Source organism: Chaetodon trifascialis, chromosome 23, assembly GCF_039877785.1.
Source record: "Chaetodon trifascialis isolate fChaTrf1 chromosome 23, fChaTrf1.hap1, whole genome shotgun sequence".
In the NCBI taxonomy this organism is placed as follows: Eukaryota; Metazoa; Chordata; class Actinopteri; order Chaetodontiformes; family Chaetodontidae; genus Chaetodon; species Chaetodon trifascialis.
Genome location: NC_092078.1, coordinates 14,046,116 through 14,069,272, shown reverse-complemented (window position 1 = coordinate 14,069,272; position 23,157 = coordinate 14,046,116). Strand labels below are relative to the sequence as shown.

Genomic DNA, 23,157 nt, shown 5'->3' with positions numbered 1-23,157 from the left:
GAAAATTTTATTTTATTTCTGCGTTCTGTTATGACTTGAGACTGTAATTCAAGCTACCTCATACAGGTTTACAATACACTGCACTGCATGCATGCAAAATTGTGCATAAGTGTTACATGTTAATATAAGAGCCATTGGTAAAAAAAAAATAAAAAAAATAAAAATAAGGGACATTCTGGATCTTATTCTTTGCTCTTAGTTCATAATTCATAATGTTTTCATAATGTTTTATAGAAGTATCGGATCAGGACTCCATATCAGCAGATACTCAAAATCAAATGACTCGGACTCGGGGCAAAACGTGATCGGGACATCCCTAATGAATATGTCCGTTTGTATGGTGAATTATCATAACATACTGCATATTTATTGTGAATGTAGACCACGGACAATATATGCTACATATAAACGGTGATCAGCCTTTCTGGTTTGTATTGTTTTGCTTGCTTGCTTGCTTGCTTGACAATGCAAAAGGAAACCTGGTCAAAATGGAGACACAAATATTTCTATTTTCATAGATCTAAATCAAGCAGCAGCCCAGCAGTATCAGTGTGGAAGTTGGAGAATTTCAGAGCAACTATCATCATTTTGTGTGTTACCTTTTTTCACAGCAGAGGTCAGCAGACTGTGGTAAGTTACAGTCCAAATTTCAGCTCTAAAATGAGAATAAATAATAAATGTAGAGGCCTATTTTGTTCTTTCAAAAGCAACATAAAGTCGTGTGTAAGAGGCTATCACAGCTCAGTCTGACATTCATCTAACTGATGACTCAGTGTAACCCCAGACATAGTTCTGCATTACCTCCACCTCAACAAACACTTCAGCAACATTAAGAATGCATGTGCTGCTGTCACACACAGCCCGTACACTGTGTTTAATCAACTAAGTACAAGCAAACACAAAGCCAGCGGTGGGGTGGCAGTTTTTCACCCACGCCTGGTGTAATGAAATCACAAATTAAGTTTTAAAAGGCTCATGGCATCGCTGTGCTGTATGTGCTGGGTGCTGACTGTACCGAAGTGTAGAGGTAGCCCTCGCTGTTCATGGCAACGTAGAGCCCTGTCTTGGTGCTCTGGATGGCCACTATCCTGAGCCCCACAGGAATCAAGTTGAACTGCACTGCAAGAAAACACAGAGGGAGAAGGGAGTGTGAAGAGCAATCATTCTTTCTCCTAAACGCTCACAGTGCTTCCTTGTGGCATAAAAAGACAATTGCTTTCCAGCTGTCTGCAATTTCATCCTCCCTATTGTACAGTATATCTGTCAGAGGCGGGGATAGGAAGTGTGTTAAAAAGAGAGAGGGAGAGGCAGGGAAGGATTAGGAGGGGGAGATTTAGGAGGAATAAAGTCTGGTTGCTGGTACACCGGAGGTCACACAAAGACGGGAGTGACAGTATGGAGAATTCCCCTGCTGGAGAGAGGGAGATAGAGAGAGCATGGCTTAGCAGAGAGCTTTAAGAATACAGTACATTAGAAAGTGACATCTCCTGAGCCTGCTTTGAATTCATTTCCTCTGTCCCGACACAGTAAACAGCACTCTGTAATGCAGTTTGCTGAATCCCCTTCACATGGAACCTTGGGTTTTTTATGTGCATAGCTCTCCATATAAACTAACTTCAGCCTGGCCACTGGAGCAGCACTCACAGGGTGCGTTTGTGTGCTTGCCTCACACACACGCACACGGGTGGGGTTCCCTGCATGTTCTTTCCTGCCCATGCCATGCAAATACACATAAAGCACATGCATTTCTGCACTCGCATGTGCATATGTGTATAATGAATTATTTATTCAAAATATCAAAAAAGACCAAAACCAGCATCATTGTGACGCAGTTTGCAGCACATGTGAGCTCTTTTTTTTGTGTGTGTGCGCAGTAAAGAGTGACAGCGGGGTTGTCAGAATGATTGATTTCTTCAATAGATGAAAAATGAAGTCTCTGCAGCATGTTTTACATCCATGGAGTCATTAGCAGCTCTTAAACAAATCAATTTCAAATCCAAAGTTCTGCCAATGCAATGGATGGAAGTGAAGTCATCAGACAGAGATAGAAAGTCAATGCTGGCTGCGATGAAAGAAACTCAAAGCTGGTCAGTGCTATTTTTGATCAGTATTGTTGTGTTGGGGAAGGTTTGGAGTCACAAGTTGTCCCACATCCAGCAGAGCGCAATGCATAGTGCTTTCAACTTTTGGTAACATGTTGGCTAAAAGGGCAGAAAGTTACACATTTCACTTTTTTACTGCCAATGTGATCGTTAAACGTAATCTCACACTGAACAGCAACAACAGCTCCACTATAAAGGACACAAAACACAGCACAGACAGTGAGGTTTAAAGCCGCAGGCAATGAAAACCACACATGTTCCTCACCCCCTTTCTCCCTCTATCTTCAGGGCCCTGCTTCTATTTGCTCGATCGATCCCTGCATCTCAAACAGTCGGTTTCGCAAATGAACAAGGTGTCACCAAAGACCGCGGCCGGGATGACAAATAGAGCAGGGCACACGTACGCGCACCCTCTCTCCTTCTCGCCCTCCACCTTCCTTTCACTGTTGCTTCTCGCTCTCCCACAAGCAGCAGCAGCCTCGCTGTGGCGCTGCACTACCCTCAATAACAAAAATGAGGAAAGCATTCCTCATGTGCTTTCTCATCTCTGCCTGCTGAAGTGTTGTCAGAGCGATACATATCCGCTCTGTAGTATTTCCCCTAGGTCCCACGTGTGCGCCTCTATATCAGAGTGTAGGCTAACGTTAGCAGCTGTGTTCTGCTCCGTTGGATTTGGCATTCAAGATGTTCTATTCATCAAATGCCAGTTTGTCCTCACCCTAAAAAAAGCATTTTCTCTTGTTGAAACATTAAAAGTGAAAGGCAGGGTTTGAGTCTGTCTTGCTTGTCCAAGGAAGAATGCTAAGCAGCTAAACGAACCTAATGTTAGCTCAATCAGCTAGCGAGCGACAGGTGTTCGAAGCTGCTGATGCAGTTGTTATAAGTTCTGCCAAGGGCACTAAATAGTTGTCATTTGTCCACCACTGTCTGACATCAATGATGCATTGTTTCAAGAGTTTTGAGTGGTAAATCCATCCATCCATTTTCTATGCCGCTTATCCCTTTCCGGGTCGCGGGGGGCCGGAGCCTATCTCGGCTGTCAACGGGCGGGAGGCGGGGTACACCCTGGACCGGTCGCCAGCCGATCGCAGGGCACATACACACACCATTCACACTCACACCTAGGGGCAATTTAGAGTCACCAATCAGCCTAATGAGCATGTTTTTGGTCTGTGGGAGAAAGCCGGAGTGCCCGGAGAGAACCCACGCATGCACGGGAAGAACATGCAAACTTCACACAGAAAGGCCCGACCCGGGAATCGAACCTGCGACCTTCTTGCTGTGAGGCACGCGCACTACCTGCTTGCGCCACCAGACAGTGGCGGACAGTAGCGACAGAACCAGGCTTAGCAAACGGTCAATTATTTCTTACTTCTCACCCTCTCTCCATTGTCTTTTGTTGCCTTCATCCCTCTCATTCTCTCTCTGCATCTATATTTATTTCCTCTCTCGAGAAAGAGTCTGCTTCCTTTCTCATCCTCAGTGAAAAAGAGCTTCTCTTATCAAATGGATCACATAACTTTATACCTAGATAATAGAGGCGTCTCTCTTTTGTTTTCCCCTTTTCCCCCCATCGCTCCCTCTCTCTCTGTCCTTCCATTTGACTCGCCTTTTTCTCGGCGACTCACAGAGGAGGTCGCTGGATTAATCAAAAGTCTGTTGAGGGAGAGACGGAGGGAGGGGAAGGGAGAGGAGGGGAGGGAAATGAAGGGGAGGGAGGAGGGTGTTGCCAAATCAATCCCACAAGTCAATTTGAGGCTTGAGATCTTCTACACAATAAATAAACAAGGAGAAAGTGGAGATGGGGTGAGGGAGAGGTGGGGGGGGGGTGGGGGAGGCAGGACACAGAGTTAAGCTGTGCAGAGGGCATCTGCAGGCCTGCACGCTGTGCTGTCGCTCTGCAGTGTTGTATTGTGCAGCCCAGTCGGTCTCTGCAGGAACGAGGAGGAGATTACAGTCTGTGAGGAGTCGCACAGAGTTGAACTGGCGGACAGGCAGCAGCAGCCTTTATTTCCTGTTTGAATACAGCTGCGTGAAAGCGTCGCGACTCCTGGATTATCTCCAAATTGTTTTCCGCTCACTTCGGATAAAAGAATCTAAAGTTATTGGATTCAGATTGGATTAGATTTAGGTCAAGTTGTCTGTTATGAGTGAACCGAAAACTGGCGGTCAGAGCGTCAACAAAGTCCTCAAGATGAACTGAGGCGTCGTGGTCACTGACAGCTTTATGGACGTAGTTAGAGTCCATATTCCCTTTCTATGACCAAATGGATATGACTATGAATATGAATATGCTAACGATTGGTATTAATTGCAATCACTGGAATCGTCCCGATTGCCTTACCGTCCCAGCTACTTAAAACGTCGTCTTCATCTAAAAACAAGACGGGCCGCTGTGCTGGGATCAGTGCAATGACACTCGACTCCATCTAGCTGGAGAAAACAGGCCGATTTGCATCAGTAAAGAATGAAACTCCACTCGCACACTGTCATTTGTGTCGTAAAAAATGAGCTTTAAAGACTCAACAGTAGATTAAATGACTTGTAGCTGAGCTTCACGCCTGATTTCCCTGGTGGTCAATGACTCTGATGACAAGACAACTACCTGCACTCTCCTGTTATTTAACTTCTACCTCGTCCCCGAGGCTTTCCTCTCCATAACTGTTTTCTCTCTGCCTTTATCTGTCTTCCTTTCAGTCCATCTGTCTTTCCCCTCTTTTTCTCTTCTCTCTTCCCCTGGTGCTTTCTGTCTTTTCACCCTGCCTTGTCATGAATTAACAACCTTTTTCTTATCTAACTCTGTGTTTTTTTTCTACGTCTCTTCATTTTTCTTCCTTATTTGCTCCCTTTCAGTTCCCCCGTGGCCTGCTGTCGTTCCCTCCGTCCTGTGAAACCAATACCTCCATTCATCTTTGTCCTATTTTACCCTGCAGCCTTCTCTGTCTGTCTCTTCATCACTCTCCTCTTGTCTCTGCCTCCCCTCTTTTGTATCTCACATCCTCACTTTCCATCGTTTGGCATTCTTCATGCTCTCCTTCTCATCCTCGCGAGCCCACTCCCCGTACTCTGTTACCTTTTCTCTTCATCTGGCTGAGAGAGCGTTTGCTTTCGATGTTCACATTTTTTTTCCTCCTTGAATGCTGCGGCTCTCACGCAGAGCGATGTTTCCCTCATCTGCTTTTCAAGCCTTTGAATTTTTTTCTCTGTGCCCTCTGCAAAGACGTTAGCGAGCACTGGGGGAAAGTTAGACAGAAAGAGCAGACTTGAGAGATAAGTCGAATTTCCCTCCTACAGTGGGAGATGGTAATTACAGTGGATAAAAATCAGGGAATCAAGCTTCTTCCTTATGGCTTCCCGATGTACATGCTGAGAGTCAGTAGCTTTCATCTTCCTCTCTCTGTCTCTTCTTCCTTTATTCTATTCTCCTCTCGCTGTCTGTCAAACTGTCTGTCCTCCTGTCTCATCCTCACCAAGAAACCGAGTTCAGAAAGAGACCAAATCCAGTGGCAATCACACCAGCAGCTCCATCTGTCATCACTCCTTCAGTGCCTTCATTCTCTCTGTGCTTTCTTTTGTGTATTTTTTAATCTTCCTTCAGCTCCTCTGAGCTCTGTTTCCTTCTGTTTCTTTCTATCCAAACCCCTGTTCTGTCCCTGCTTCACTTCTGAAGCTCTCGTCACATCGTGTGTGTGCGTGTGTGTGTGTGTGTGTGTGTGTGTGTGTGTGTGTGTGTGTGTGTGTGCGTGTGTGTGTGTGATTCCCCCCACATGTGGCACCATGACACACACTATGAAATAAACATTTAAAGGCCCAGAAAACTGTTTCCAAATGTTTCTAGTCAAAAAGGCTGGAAAGCAAAAATCTCCCAGGTTTTTCCTTTTTTTCAGACTGTACTGTATGATTGCATTGTGTTGTTTGAGCCATATGGCTCTAAAATGATATTGTGAGGCATTTTGGAACATTTTCCAAAGAATATTGCATATTTCAGAGTTTTCTTCCTTTTTATCTTATTAGCTCTCATTTTTATTGTTTGCAGTGAAAGTCAGAATCTTGCTCAAATTAAAGCCACTATGTGCAGAATTAGAGTCCCTAGGCATAAAATCAAAAACGAAACTTTGGCTGACTACAATGTAACAATTTATGCAATCAGAATAATATGAAATATGCTAAAATCACGTGGCTTTAATCTCATTACATGCAGTATGTTTCACGATACTTTTAGGTCTTTGCAAGCCACATCTCACAATGCATTGAAATGAATGGAGACTTAAGGCTGCTTTGTTACTAAACTGCATTAAAATTCTGCATTGTATTTAGGAAAAATGTTGGCAAAAAGAATACAAAGTAGGTAGAACGTGCAAAAACACCAGAATAGTCCTTTAACAGCGCCTCATAATAAATAGATCATAAATCTCATCTCCCTCACCATACTCCTCTCTCCTGCCTTCATTCCTCTTCCAGCTCTATTACATAACAGCTTGGAAGAGCCAAGAGCAGAGAAGGAGAGAAGAGCAGGGCAGGAGGAGGGGGTGGCAGCTCCTCTGACCTCCCACCAGAGGGGGGAGACACAGTGATTGAGGAGCCATCAGCTGTGTGCCAGCTGCTCCTCCTGTGTCCCATCGCTCCCTCCCCTCTCTTCCTCTCTATCCTCCTCACATTTTTCCCCTCCCTCTCACTTCCTCTCTCTTCCTCTGCCAACCCGTCTTGTCTCGCTGGCTCAGTTTTCTCTGGCGTGTTCCACCGTGCCCTCTTTCTCTTTCTCCTCTCCTCTCTGATCCTCTTACTCTCTGTTTCCTTCCTTTTGTCGCCTTTTACTTTAATATAGTCACTTCCAGCTCCGTGGCCACTTCCTCTATCGCCTAGTTATGGAAACCCTGAGGGAACTTTGTAAAAAAAAAGTGATAAAAGGATAGCGAGGCCATATTAAAGCCACACTCGCTACTTTCTGTTCTGCTACATCCCCTCAGGGCTGCCATACCTCCTTCCAACTTTTGTCCCTACACCATCCTTTCCCTTCTGTCTCGGAGAACCAGGAGGTGACAGCAGCTGCTACAAAGGCAGGTAGTCCAGGAGGAGAGGTGACAAGAGGGAGTCAGAGAGGCATCCAGTCCCTCTGTGTGTCCATGCTCCCCCCGGCTCTTTGGAGGTCATTGGTTCAGTGTCATTACGCCAGGTCACAGGTGTAAAGGAGCATGAGGAGCCAAAGGGGAAGGGGGTGATAAAACGGTGATGATTAATCTATGTTTTGGAGAAGTTTTGTGTTTGCAACTCAAGTTAGACAAGTACTGTGTCTGAAAAAGAGTGTTTACATGTGTGTATTCCACTACATTGAGACCATATGCAGTGCAGATCAGGTGATCAGTACCACAAAACTCAGGCCTCAGATCTGATCTATCACTGTTGTTTCCTTAATATTTATCCCATTTGCTGCTGACCTGGCTCCCCCTTTTTTAGGTCTTCTTGGTATATCCCACAGTGGGGTGCATAATTTCTGTTTGAACATGCATGCACGCATTTTAAGGAGATGAAGGGGAGTGTAAGGTCATGCCAATTACATGTTGTCTAGATCAGAACTGAAAAATACACGTTCATGCATCATCATGCGTACCCATGCACTCCTGAGCCTGAAACACTTTAGATGACATCACTGCAGTGCCTGAGTGCAGAGGTGCACTCAGGCACGACTGAGGGGTTCCCCTTTGGATATAATGGCACTGCACGGTGACAGATTTTACACTTTTAGTGTGAAAGTCCTGTCACAAACCAGACAAAACTTTATGACATACCTGGACAGAGGACATTTCTGTGGACAGTCAGGCATGAAATCTGACATAAGCTTAATGAATGTCTGTTTGGTGTGTAAAGCAGTATGGATCAAATAAACATACTTGAATGTCAATATCATGTCATCATAAGACAAATATGGGCTTATGTTTTGTTAATTCCACAGTGGAGAGTGGGCAAAATGGCTCAGACAGTCAAGCAGAGAGCGCTCAACGCTTGCCAGGTCTGCATTAGCAGAGCACTGAGTAGGCGTCAAAGTTTATACAGCATATTTACAAGAGGAAATACTAGGACTGCATACTTCATGAGACAACTTTGTAGTGCACAGTTTCCCCGTGCAGAGAGACATTATTACAGACAAGTTGGCTGCACTCATTTTCAGCTGTAATTCTAAATAAAGTGGTTGAGATAACCTGGATAAACTGTTATGTTATTTAGGATTTGTCTGATCGGCTAACTGCTCGCATTTTTGGTCCTGAAACTATAAAAACAAGTGTATTATGATTCTTAAGTATCGCAATTCTACAAGTACGGTGATCTAAACTGAAAGCTGTCTGGTTCCAGGCCAGTTTACATCATGCCGAAAATTCTCCAGCTCCAAGGAGGCTGCTGCAGAACAGCCTGACAGTCACTGTGTTACAGTACATGCTCACACAGCTATTTCTGCCCTTTCAATACTCTGTGCAGCCACGTAGATGATTGTGCTTCTGATTGTTACAATGACATCAATCACTCTGCAGTTCCTGCATGAATGCATAAATGATCAGGATAAAAAGTGCAAAATTCAGGAGTTTTACAGGGCTTACCTGTCAACCTCGCCCACACTGCATTAAACCATATCCTGGGACTGATGGGATTAGAGTTGTTAAAAAATGAACCATAAGTCAGACCCACACAAACACTCTGCAGGGGGACCTTCACTGGCTGATGTTAAAAAGCCCAACACACCGCGGGCACCGGTTTTGGGTCTTTACACCTGTCTGGTAAGGAGCCCAACAACAGCTATTGGACAAGTTTCTCAAAAGTTCTCCCAATACTCCTGGGATTTTTTCTCAAGGGACTCTTCATGAAAAATCTTTGAAAATTTAGAGAGCTGTCTTGTTTTATCCGTCCAAATCTAATCGAAGACTTCAAGGCCCCAAGTTTCCAGTGAGGAAACATAATCCTGGAAAAAACATAAACCATGCTGTTAAACTTTCTTTCTGGGCCAAACGCCAAAGGGAAAAGCTCACAATAAAGGCCTCAAAGGTTAAATCGAGGGCATTCAAACCTGGTAAAACTGCTGCTGCCACAAAGATTCTGTCAATGAAATGCTGAAATACAAACTTTACAGAAGGAACGAGAGTCAAAGAGTGATTTTTTTTTATCCACCTCTGTAGATTGTTAATCCAAAATTGTGCTAGCTTCATGTTTTCCATCCAAAATGGTGTTTTGACAGAAAGAAATGCTGTGTTGCCACATCAGGGATATCCTACAGTACAATATTGATCTCTCTGGGTGGATTGGAGGGAGTCCAGGGACTCGGGGGATCATGTGATAGAATGTTTTTGGTCAGTAATCACCCAGGTGATGACCCCCTTGCATGGTTGTGGTGTTGGTGTGTGTGTGCGCATCTGGAGACTCAATTAAAGAGGACGACAGCAAGTTTTTGTACTAATGGGCAGAACTTTTAGTGTCGATTCAGATTATTTTAAAATGCTGCAGTTTTGTCTTGTCTCTCAAGCTGAATCCCAAAAAAGTGTGATATAAATGGGAGATTTGGGGAGAGAATATGGCTGCAATGGCGACTTTTTTCCAGGAGCATGGAGAACACAGCCGGCCTCAGAGGACACTCCAGATTGAGTGATTTACTGTAGGTTTTTGAATGTCCTAAAAACTCTATAGGAACCAGATAAGCGGGGATGTTGGGAACATCATCTAGCGTTGGCAGCTTTAGTGCAGCTACTTAAATCACATCAGCCAGGCTTGAGAGCACACACACACACACACACCTGCAGTATGCTGCACGGCATACACTCACACAGATGAGTTACTCATAGATACGTGCTGGTGACTTAAAGGTCGGGAAAGATTGTAAGCAAAACAGTTAAAAACATGTGTTTGAAAACCTCAAAGTGTGCCAGGGTCCTGCTGTGATATATTGCGTAATGTGAACAAATCCCATTTAGCTGGCGTTCACCCAGTGCACCTCGCCAAGTGTGCATCCATTTTCAGCCTGTTAGATCCGAGTGTGAATCAAACCAGAAAGCATGGCGGTGTTACTGCATATTCCTGTGGTGTTCAGATATATGACTGTCCTACCAGGAAGTCCCTTTTTAAATGTCCTTTGGCATGGAATCTGGGGAAACTCCCAGTGGTGTGTGGACTGGCAGGGCTGTGAAATACCCGCGTTCATCAAGCTAGCTAGACTTCTCCGCTTGTCCCATTGTTTACTTACAGAAGGAGCTGCTTTCGTCCTTTGTGCCTTCCATGGTGCCATCCGGCAGCATCTGGAGGTAGAAGCCGTGTCTGCAGTAAAGCCGCGTGACGATGCCCTTCAGCTGGGGCTCTGCAGAGCAAACACAGGGTTAAACACACGTTAGCATCCAGGAACGCACACATCTGTCAGTGCGCGTATATTAACGCACACACCTACCTATGAGCATGCACGTTGACTAAACAAGAGGCGGGCCTTGATATTTACACTATGAAATAGTCAAACAGTGGTGTGTGCGTGCGCTTGCATGTGTGTGACTGTGGCCTTCAGCACGATTGATGGGTCCCCGCTGTCTGCTAAAAGGAAGAATCTTTCACAAAGAGGTTCAATTGAGGCAGGCAAGATGTTGATTCTGTGTGTGTGTGTGTAGATGTTCATTCTGCGAGTATGCGTGTTCAAATGCAGACACATGTATGTGGGTGCTTGTAGCTGCTGCCCATCACTTTACAATCAGTCTGAATAGAGAGGTTTCATCTGAAATGACACACCAAAAACAACCCAAAGTCTAACCACAGCAGCAACCAAAGCAAACGCCTCGTTCACAACCATTTTCTTGAGCATAAGACGGCAAAAACTCAAGAAACAAAAACTTCACCGTCATGCTGAAAGTTTAATGAACCACCTCCCTTCGTCTGTTTACCCTCCTCTCAAATACCAACTGTCGTCATTTACTCAATGCACTTGGAGGCATCAGACTACTTTGTTTTGGTGAAGCAATCAGGCATCTGCCGCCGCTCGAAAGATAAGCTGGCATGTCTTCCTCTAACCTCGTGTTTGTGTTGAGTTCCTTCTCTCGGCACACGCGTGACTGAGGGGCCTCTTTCACTCCGGAGTGCTGAGGGAGACTAAATAGTGGATCAGAAGGAATGTCAGAATGCTGAAGTGTTTCCACAATTAAGTTTTAATGAGACGCATCAAATATGGATGAGGACAGAGAAGTACGGGGGCAGCTGGCAGTTGGCCCTCGGTTGACAGCAGGGGTGTGTAAGAGAGAGAGAGAGAGAGATGCTCTGCAAAAGACCTCCACATAAACGCTTACACTCATAAGATTAATTACACATTTCCCTGAAATATGTAGTAAACAATGACAAGTTTCAGTATGTTTCTTTTTTTTTAAACAAAATTCAAAATTCAAGCAGAACAGGCTGAGATATCCTGACATTTAGGCCCAAAACTACACTTCCCATAATGCAACCCAGTCGTGTCTTTTTGTTTTGTTTGTATTCATGGCATTCATCCAAGTTTAACAATTTCCACATCGACCTCAGTAGCTCATCAAATTGATATTTTTCAATTTTAAGAGATTGGGTGAAAAAAAATGTTGAAATGTTCCTATTTTTTGGGGGGAAACTGAACGCATCTTTCTGTGAACATCAGGAAGCTCATTAGGCTTTGAGTTAAGCCTCGATGTCTGCAAATTAGTCAAAGAAATGCTGGTGCGTAATCCTCCCTTTGCCGACAGTGTGACACAACATGTTTGGAAGCTTTTCGTCGTTGGCCTCCGCAGCGAGATTGAGTCGGTAACTACTGAAAGATAAAAGCTCATCCATCCATCGCTGGCTGACTAGACACAGAAGGTCGAACGTGGAGTGTGGTAATCTGTAATATCCTGAGTGCTAATCCAAAATTAAGCCTCGGGCCACACACCAGGCCATGTGCTGCTTAACACATCTGCCACAGCGGCGAGCAGAGCCGAGTCAGGAACACACTGACAGAGGAGGCTGATGTTGACCTTTAGCGTGACTCCGCCTCCGAACATCCCTGTTTGGTAACATCGCTGTGATCCACAACACTCGCTCAGACACAAGGACGTGTGAGACAACTGGTGCATCTGCACACACACTCACTCACACACTCTCTCTCTTACTCAATCCATGTAGAAGCAAAGGCTAAAAGCAGGAGAAATTGCCTTGAGTCACACCTGAGGCAGTGTGCTGGTTAAACTGAGGGTTTAACTGCGCAAACACACACAGACATCACCAAGGTTAACGTGAGAGTGAGTGAAAATGAACGAAAAGACCTACAATATGCAACATATTGGCCTCATAGGGAGGAGGATGGAGTGGCGGAAGGAGCTGCAGTAGCAAACGTTGTTGACATGAGCGTATCAGCAGAGTAAAAGGTGCTTTTGAATACAATTAGACGTTAGCAGTCAGCTAATAGCAACAAAGCTAATGAGGGAGCCAGTGAGTATCGTTGTGCTACATGAGCATGTCAGTGAAAGAAGCAGATACATAGTGCTGAATGTTAGACATAAATCATTTAAATAATAATAAAAGGGTATTCCAGCAATTTAATAGTGTGCTTCCATAAAGTTGTGTAACATCCAACAGACAGATGTTATGCTGGTCTGGTAGAGGTCTGCTGGAACGAGCACTAACCTTAGCTAATGTCAGCTACGAGGTAGAAACACTTGATCCTACATCACCATCATACAACTTGATGGTATCTTTTGTGAGACCTTTGATGCCTTAAATGCCCACTTCAACGTCTCGAGGCTGAAACAGTGGGCCAGACAACGCCTGAATCCATCTCAGAGTTTAACTGAAGGAGGCTTTGAAAGCTCGCGCTGACATTTTGGGATCAAAGATGCCGATTCTACCATTTCAATGCTTACAATCTTCTTCATTTAAAATTACAGCTGTGCCGAGTTTCCCTCAGAGTTTTACTCTTGGCAGGACAGAAAAGCCGTGGGACTTAACTAAATTCCAGCTCGTGCAGACTTCAATCTCACTGTCACATTAGAATGCATCCTGGGAATATCATAGCATTAGTCAACAGACAATAGATGTGTTATCAGACTGCATCGCATCCCACAGCACAAGAGCATGTGATGCGTGTGTGTGTGTGTGTGTGTGTGTGTGTGTGCATGCATCTGTGTGTTTATGCATTAGACGGATTTGTGCTCAAAATCCCACAGACACCCGACGCCAATTATGGAGTGACCTTAATAAAGAGCAGGATTAATTTGACTTATTAAGAATTTCAACCATTAAAGTCACCCTGAAGCCTCCAGCTGCCCAATGCCTCAAGTCAGATGACAACTGGGCAGCAGCTAGTGTTATTTTCACCCCTATTACACACTCCAATTCTTAATGTGTGTGTGTGTGTGTGTGTGTGTGTGTGTGTGTGTGTGTGTGTGTGTGTTGGACACCTTCGCCAGAACGGAGTTGGCGAAAGAAGCAAAGACGATCTGCCAAGGACAATATCTGTCTGTCTGTCATCACTTGCACACGCACACAGTCGTATTTCCATCACTTCAGAGGACATCACATAGACACATTCATTTCCTCGAATCTCACCTGAACCATAATGACTACTGTGATGACGGTGAAACTGTCATTATTCTACATGGAGTAATAACATGGTCTGAGTATAGGAGGAGGCCCGACAGTGGGCTCGACCAGAGGGTCGTCAGACGTCAATCTGATCGTACCTTATCTCTGTCAGCTCTCTCTTTTCTCTCCTTCTCACTCCTCTTTTTCACTCTCTCACACAGTTTTCCCTCTCTTCCTCTCCACCCCCCCCCCCCCCCCCCAAAAAAAAAACTGCACACCCAGTCAGCAGGGAAGTCCTTACTTTGGCCCTTTTCAAAGAGTGAAAGAGGAAGAATAATGATGTTTGAGCAAAGCATCAATAAAAAACCTCACTTGACAGCAGAAGAGACTCTGCTGATTGACTGAGATGTCATTCAGAGGAAGAGGAGGAGGCAGGGAGGGGGGAGGAAGCTCTGCCTTTCTCTGTTTCCCACAGGTAGTCGGCTCTCTTCAGCAGCACTGGGACACGCTGACGACTTGATATTGATGTTTCATTTAGAGCAATAATTCATATTTTTTCGACTCTAACGTCTGTCAGACCCCTCGAAGCTGATGGCGCCACGACAGTGCGATTATTACGCTTCCATCTGTTTGTCGAAATGTCATCTTAAACGCCCTCCATCCAGCCTGCGTCAGCACAGACGCGGGCGAGCTGCGGGGAGCGCAGATGTGCAACATCACTGACGCATCGCTGATGATTACGAGCACCGTCGTTCGCTCGCTGTTTCAGCATTAAGAGCTCGAAAACTTCACAGGACACAGGCCGCGTTTCCTCCGTTTGAGGTAAAGATGATGCAACAGCAAGCCCCGAGATGAATCTACACGCGTTTCTTTCCCTTTGGATTTGCTGCAGGAGATAAACATGTTTGATGCTTTCATCACCTTTCACGTGTTCCAGCCTGGAGGGACTCCAGCAGCTTCGGCTCTGCACACGGCCCTGTTTCGCCTCCCCTTTGAAAACTATGATGAAATGAGTGACACTTTTCCTCCACTGAGCGATAATGTAAAAGATGGACGAATGGTCAGACGAACTAATTATCATCTTAATGCCTGACTGTGCAGAACCACACGCTGTAGCCTCCTGATTAGTAAAACTGCTTCCTCTTGTTCAGACATTCTTTTAGCTGCTTGACCTGTTGCACCGCTGTTAATAAGAAACATCTTGCATTCACTAATGTTCTGTCTCCATCGCCGCTGCGTCCTGATGTTACCAGAACTTGGAAGAAACTGATTTATGAACTAAATGAATCTACAGTTCACTGAGACATAGACAAGAAAACAGCTGGAATAAGCGTGCAGGTACGCAAACATAGCATCAATTTCAGTGGGCTTTAATAGGAAGGAGTGACTACCAGGTTCATAAATCTGCACACAGCACAATGAGGTGAAATTTGACCTCGGCATTGAACAGATCCCCTGAGGAGCAATGGGCAGCCACTGAGCAGCACCCGGGGACCAACTACAGGCACAGACAAGAGAATTAACCTAATGTTCATAGCTGTGATGGTGGGGGACACCGGAGCCCCCTGAGGAAGCGAACAAGCAAGCAGAGCCTTTTCCAATAACCTTGCGATAGATGAGAATGTGACAATAAAAGACAAAAAAACTGGACTAAAACGTCTTCAGCATTGTTGCCTAAAACTAAAACCAACACAAATCAAATGACACAATCGGGCACCCAAACTCTCCTCGCCACAGAGGCCGTTTCTCTCCGTCCTTTAGGCCGTCGAGCAGACTTGAATAGGCATATTGTAACGCGAAACTTTCAGTCAGCGAGCTGACAGATTGTCCTTTGTGTCGCCTGACAGGTGGAAACAAAGCACAGTTGAATTTCTCAAGTAATTACTCCTTGAGGCTGAGCAACAGAGCAGCAATAATTCACAGCTGCATACTGTTCATGCAGTAGCAGAGCGGGATCTCTCCAGCCCGTGCCTGCACTGCTGCCGAGGAGCGACACGAGGGCATGCGTCTCCATGCACCGATCCACGGTGCGTTCAGCTATTGTGCATTTTATTATTGCTTGCTTTGTGTATGTAGTGCCCAAAAATCAGCTTCCACTTCTGACCAATTCTTTTTCTCATCAGCCTGTGGAAAGGTCATTTCAGTATAATTCTCTTTTATCTAATAGAGCACTGTGGACAAATTCCTGCCTGGTTGCTGCTGCTTAACATGCCATGCCTCTGCACACTGGTCCCAGAAACACTTCTCTGCTTTCTCCGGAGTTAATAAGCTTGTTACTCCCCACTGACTCTGATATTGTCTTTCTCACCACTAGCACGAGAGCCTGAAGCTATTAATCCACGGACATATGGATTTTACAACTGCTAGTATTTCATCTCCCAGCATTTATTGCATCCAATGGTAAACGCTCGACGGCAGCCACAAAAGCAATAACATATCCTGTATTGAAATGAGAACAAGTGGAGTACGATATGTAGATTTTTTCATATCATAGTGAAGTTCTTATGTTTTGTTTTGTTTTTTTGTGCACTGACACGCTTCTCACAAGCTCAAAAACATCTGGATTCAGGATGAGAAAGCGCCACACGTGTTCAGGTTTCACCACATTCACATTAAGCGCGCAGCTAAATTGCATAAAATGAGGGGCTCACAGCGGACCCGGTTGACAATGAATAATGAGAATAAAGGTGGGGACAGCCTATATGGTAATGGCCATATTTACAAGGACCATCAATCAACTCCAAACCGCCAGCATCCTCATCCCTCATAGGACGGCGAGAGAGAAAGGGGCGGGACGCCTTCAAAACACACTCTCTCTCACCCACTGCAGTCCAACTTCAGCTTTTAGGAAAATCAATAGTGACAAAAGCAATGAAGCGCCATCCTGCTGAAAGCTGACCACACTCCCATGTCGTTCTGACGTGGTTTTTTTCGGTTGTAATTTAACTAACCAACAGGAGGGATCACATGAATCATGCAGCCGTTCCAGAAAGTGTGCCTGGGGCTCACAACGCTGGGACTGGCTGAGGCAGGAGAGCCAAAGAACAGCATATTATACATTTCCTGGCTGTTGAATCGGCTAAAGTGGAGAAGAAAAATCACGACTTAGTGAGAACCATCAAGCTGACATTTGTCAAAATCTAATTCTGATGTGTCAGACTCTGTATTCCAGAAAAGAGATCAATGCCGCCTCACCAACAGCAGCAGAGAGACTCCAGAGTACTGCTCGAGTATTGGCACCAGCCTGAAGACTCTCTTCAAACACAGTAGCTGGAAGGAAGCTGCGTGTTTGGGTAACTGAAGTCAAGATACAATCATTCAATATGATGAATGTATAGTGATTACAAGAGACCAGAGCCTTATTTAAATCACTTTAAGCTAATTTAACAAGGTTAATGAAAGTTTTTGGTTACAGTTTAGACAGAAAAAAAACACAGTTTTGCGACGGGCCACGAACTCCAGCCGCTGGCATAGAAGCTGGATGCACTGCACACGTTTCCACCACCTTGACCTCAACACCCTTGACTGTGCGCCTCGTTACGTAAAAGGCACACAACTGTACCTCCTGCACGCTGTTAGACCACCTCACAGGGCAATTATGCTTGATTTGCTACAGCAAGAATGTTCTGAGAGAAAAGCAACGCTGCCCTAATTATGCTGAAAACATAATCGAGGCAGCATGGATCATTAAAATGTTAACTGGCAATGTGTTCCATTGGTTTTCTAAAATATCATCTCCTACAGTGGGAAATTTGAAATTTCTCCATAAATTACAGTGATAATGTGACAAAAAATGTTCATTTGGACCAAGAAACCACTTGTACAAGAAGTGGCACAACACTCACACACTTATAGGTCGGGCAGAGTGAGACATTGTGGATTAATTAAAAAAGCAACGGGTGAACTTTTCAGTCTGTGCTCTAAAGCTTAATGATTTAAAGCTTAAATGAATGGCCTAATGATTAAGTCAGAGAGAGAGAGAGAGACAGAGAGAGAGAGAGAGAGAGAGAGACAGAGACAAAAGCAGCTGTCTCAGACGTGAGAGAGTGTATATGGAGAGGAAGATAAGGGAAAGGGATAAAGGACAAGATAGAAAATGGGATGAGAAGGAGAGAGTGAGACAAAGACAGTGGGCATAAATCAAGAAAGGAGCCAGGACCGGGGAGAGGGGGGGGACACAGAAAAGCTTAAAGGAAGATACCCTTGGGGGTTGTTGTGTTTGTAATAGGCAAATAGAGATGTGAAGAGAGAAGGCGCGAAGGAATGAGTAGAAGACAAAGGGAGGCGCTCAGCGAGACAGGTCAAACTATCAGAGAGGAACAAGTGGGGAAGAGAAAGAGGAAACCACCACCAAGTGTAAAAAATACATAAATCAGCAGAGGATCAGAGGCAGGGAGAGAAAACAAGGAAGGGAGAGAGAGCATCAGATGGACAGAAACAGGGAACGACAGGAGAGCAGAGATTGTTTGATAAAACAATCTCTGCTCTCCCAAACCGAACACTAGACAGCTGTTTGTCATGCTACTCCAAAATGACCAACTCCTATCTAAACCAAACACAGCCTGCGAGACCGACGTAGGCCAGTTTGGACTCTGACTGTCAGGACTCTGGGGACGATGAGGACACGACAGGAGAGCCTTGAAGAGGGAAGGAAGAGGTGAAGGTTGGTCATCACCAGCGTGGAAAAGTCACATCCAGAGCTGGAGAACTCTAACTTGCTTTATTAGTACCTAGATCTATTTTTAAGGCCTTTAGAATTTGAGTTTTGTGCTAATATGTTTCATATTTCTAAAATCATGTGTGTCCTCAAATGACCATACAGCCCATTTTAACCCTGGGGTGTCGAGCAGGTTAGTCTGGACCAGTATCCAAAGGAGTTATATCCATATCCAGTGCCAACGATCGGTGCCAGCACAGGAAATACTGCGTATGTGGCAGGATAGAAAGTAAGGGAGTGGAGGTCAGGGTGGAGGACAGGTGTGTAGCATGTCTGTGACCGGGCTCTGATATTGTATAAAGCAGGAAGTGGAATCCAATATAGATGTTTTTAGTGAAAGGGATGTTCAGAAAGACTAGCATAAAGGTGGCAGCTGCCAGTTTTCTGCCTATAAAGGTCGACAAATATCACAAAGATGGAAATTGTTCCCTGTTCCAGGGTTATACGCTCACTTTAAAAAGCTTGTGTTGTAACAGAAAACTGCACAGGCCTGATCGAAGCAGGAGGAGACAGAGATAGAGAGCAGAGTGAGTCAGCCAGTGCAGAGGTTTTCAGTATCCCAGGACCCTTCTTTACCTATGTTAATTACAGTAACGATCAGCAAGGAGACCCCGCCCACCCAGTGTGGATCCAGGCCAAGACCCGATATCACCTGAGGGGGAGGGAGGAAGGACAAAGAGACACGGAGGGGGAGAGAGGAAAGGACTGGATGGACAAGTAGGGAACAAGAGAGAAGGAGTGACGGAGGAAGGGAGGAGAAACCGAGGGAAGAGGAAGAAGAGAGGAGGATTGATGGGTGGAACATCGATGGAAGAAGGACACTATAGACAGGAGATAAGAAAGAAGAATAAGAGAGGAAACGAAAAGACGTGAGAGGCTGAGAGGATGAAATACGGAGAGGGTGAGTAAGAAAGGATGAAGAGAAGGAGAGGCAGGATGATGGAAGAAGAGGGGATGGAAGAAGAAAGGACAGGGGAAGAAACAGGAAAAGAGGATGGACAAATAGGAACTTAAGGAGGAAGGAAGATAAGAGGTAAGAGTGGAAGGGGAGGGAAGGCAGGAGAAAGTGAAGGAGACAAAGGGAAAACAGGAGCACCAGAGTTTGGAATGAGAAGGGTGAGAGGAAGTGGAACAAAAGAGGAGTATGGGTAGAAAAAAAGAAGGGTGGAGGTAAACTGTGTGAAAACATTTGCAGAGGGAGGTGATGAGAGTGAGCGAGTGAATCAGCAAGAGACGAAGGAGCGGAGGGCAATCACAGAGTGAGAGAGGAGGGTGGGAGGCGAGAGGAGAGATCAATCACCAATGGCCCTGGTGTTGTAACATTGAAAAGAGTCAATGGCCAGGAACCAAACTTTCCACCCACACACTTCTTCTCTCTTCATCACCAACATCTCTTACTGGTGAAGAACCCTCCCCTGCTTCCCCCCCCCCGCACACTCTCCCAGTTTATCGCTTCCTTCCGCCCTCGCTCTTAACGACACCTTACATCTTTCAGCGTTTTAACACCGTACTATATTTCTTCTCTTCCTGGTAAATGCTGACCTACACACAGATAAATAGGAATATTCCCTTAAGAGCCATTAGAGGCAAATACAAGCCAATTTCCTGTCTATAGAAGCTCGCTAGATGACACTTAAAGCACATTACGCCATAACTCACAGCAACGCACAAACGGAGGAAATGAATATCACACATGAAAACGTGGAGGAAATACCCCAAAAGACACAAAGTTTACAACTCTGACTGATGTTCTTAATTGGGTGAAAGTGGAGAACTTGCAAAAATGTTGAGCTTTTAGTCCTGAAACTTTAGCGACTCACTGCAGCTTGGATTCGGCCATGCCGGAGTGACTTTTGTTCAAGTCGTGGAACGTAAACACTGAATTTAACGTAATACTGCGATGAAAAATTCCATTCTATTATTTTCACTTTGTGTATCTGTCCACAGGGAGCGAAGAGGTCAGTGTGTTAAGTACATAACAGTCCACAGAGCTGGTAGAGAGGAAACACAAGGACGCCTCAGTAAGGCAAACAACAGCTGAAGGTTGAGTTCTCTTAAAACCAGACCACCTTGAACTGTTGTGTCCAAGCTGTGTTCAGACTGGAAACGAGGCAAATTTTGGCCTTGCATTACAACCTTCACCATGGGATTGTTTTTTCTGTGGTCGCATCCACTGACACTAGCTCTTTTTGCATTGGCTTTATGGTCAATCAAGTAATTATGCAGCCTCTAAAACTCCCTCCGACAGGACTTAAGTTCAATAAAATAAATTAATAAAAATGAGAAAAAGTATAAGCAAGGGTTCATACAGTAAAGAATTGATAAATCAGCAACAAAACAGATTGAGAAATATTGTTATTTGAATTAATTTTGATTTAACTTGTAACATTTTGGTTTGCTTAGATATTTTTACCCACATGCACAACACACACAATCAGACGCGCACACACAAACATGCAGGTCGTGACAAAAGAAATAGGTCATGACACTCGCTCCTGTCATTCTTTCTCAATTGTCTCCTGCAAGAGCACAAGCAAAATGCTTCGAGGATGCTACGTGTGTGTGTGTGTGTGTGTGTGTGTGCTCATAAGTGCACTTGTGGCAGCGGGCCTGCAGCTTCACGTATTCACCTGAGAATACCTACACATGTGTCTCTCTGCGTTTATTCTTGTGTGTGTGTGTGTGTGTGTGTGTGTGTGTGTGTGTGTGTGTGTGTGTGTGTGTGCCTGTGTGTGCATGTGTGTGCATGTGTGCGCGCTCTTGGCTGAGACTCTGACAGAGATGGATGAGGCAGAGCCGGCCCTGCAAGGGACTCGTGCGCTTTTGCGTCAGTGACCTCTGACCCTGGTGAGGCCGGCAGCGGCGGACACGCTCTCCCACCGTGCATTAGTTAATGACCAATTGCTGTCTCCCTGCAAGACACGCGCAAACACACACACAGGTGGATTTCTCATCCTCGAGGAGAGACGTGCATGCGTGAGCGCGCCTTTCAGAGCAGATGGGTAATGGGCTGGAGGGAAGGGTGAATCGACAATGACTTGACGAATTTAAACAACCCAGAAGGACTCTTTGCTCAATTCTTCACTTGGATCGCATCCAGAGTTGCTGATAGAAAGAGGACGAATCAATTTGCTTTCACATTATTATCAGACACTCTTCACAGCTCTACGTGTGGGGGGTTTCAACGTCAAGACATCATTAGGGAATTATTGTGAGATCTTGGTGTTAAGACTGACTGTTTTTTTAGATAAATAGTTTTATTGATATATTGTAATGTCACTTGTTTCAAACCATTTGATTCTCTTTTATCTTTGAAACCACATCAATGAACCACACCAACCCACTGCATGATGTTCCTTAATTACCATGAGCACACACACAGTTGTTTATTTTTACTTCATCCCACGTTAACCATCCTGCTGTACATAAATGCATCAAAAGTGTGTTAATCCACAGCTGAAAATAGTCCCGAACAAATGTAGTATTTCCTCCCGTTTGTGCAGCACTTGATAAAAACTGGAGTGCCCAGCAGTACTGAGCCTTTTTTGAGAATTAAAACACACACTTGTGACCAATTTTAAGGATTTACAACGGGCATGGTGCCATCAGGAAGTATTAGAGTAACACAGGAAAAGAAAAAAAAAACAAAATCAGCAGCTGCTCGCATTGAAAAACTCGTACAAGCTGCTTTAGCAATACTGTATTAAGATGTTTGAGGAGTGTGTGAGAAGAGAAAGTATACAGAGAGTATATAGAGAAAGGTACAGGGTGTCAATGACAGCTGTCATTAGGGCGAAAGTGTGTGTTAAGACCACTGCATCTTGCGTGCTCATTCCAAGCAACACATGCGTGTGACTGGTTGAATAAAATCTTGGTTGCAATCTGTCAGACTGTGCAATCCTCATTTTGAAGTGTGGGAGTGTTTGAGGTGAATCCTACAATGCAAACAGAATGAAAGACAGTGAGTGAAAGGAAGAGTGACTTCGAGAGACTGTGTATGTGTGTGTGTGTGTGAGAGAGAGAGAGAGAGAGAGAGAGAGAGAGAGAGAGAGAGAGAGAGAGAGAGAGAGAGAGAGAGAGAGAGACGACACCTTACTTCCTCCTAGCCTAACTGCTGCTCTTTTCCCACACAGTTCCCTCCTCTCATTCATCTCTAAACATATGGAGTGAACACCTCTCACCTCCTCTCTCCTTCTCCTTTCTTCTCCTCCTCCTTCTTTCCTTTGGCACAGTGCTGAGCCAGCACTTCCGCCTCCTTCATCCCTCGTTCTCTCTCAGACTCCATCTCTCTCTCTCTCTCTCTCGTTCCCTCTCTCATCAAGCCACAGCAGTGAAACATGGAGCACAATGCTAATCAGGCTTACAGTGTACGTACGCCTCCCTCTCTCTCTCTCATTCGCTAACAAGCACGCGCACGTGCACACACAATAGAAAACCCGATCTAACGGGTGTCAGGAGTTGTAAAAGAAACAAACTTTGCCTCGCCTTTCATCTGCCTGACAGTTACTCCTCCCCTTCCTACCGCTGTCTCTCTCTCTTTTATTTACTATATGTCAGCATCAGCTCCCAAACGGGGCGTTCGAAAGCAATGGAAAAAGAGTTGGGTGGTATGAAGGTTTATACTAGCGATGTAACGATACATAGAATTTCGTGATAACGCGATAGAAATAAAAATAAAATCAATGCCATTGTGGGACTGTGATGCTACGATGGCTACCATGACGTTTCAGGGTTATTTACCACCTCCCCTTATCAAAAATTGTATTGAGGGCAGCAGAGGGCGCAATCATAGTCATCAAG

At 44.9% G+C, this 23,157-nt stretch overlaps 1 protein-coding gene across 1 annotated transcript in view; it reads right to left on the bottom strand.

Annotated features, from left to right (window-relative positions):
* fgf11a (fibroblast growth factor 11a) overlaps positions 1–23,157 on the bottom strand; it is a 69,165-nt gene that overhangs the window by 23,877 nt on the left and 22,131 nt on the right. The window contains exons 2-3 of the mRNA XM_070993124.1: positions 10,324–10,434; positions 1,016–1,119 (exon numbers count right to left, since the gene is read on the bottom strand). Of these exons, the coding sequence (XP_070849225.1) occupies positions 1,016–1,119; positions 10,324–10,434 (215 nt within the window). The remainder of the gene's footprint in view (positions 1–1,015; positions 1,120–10,323; positions 10,435–23,157) is intronic.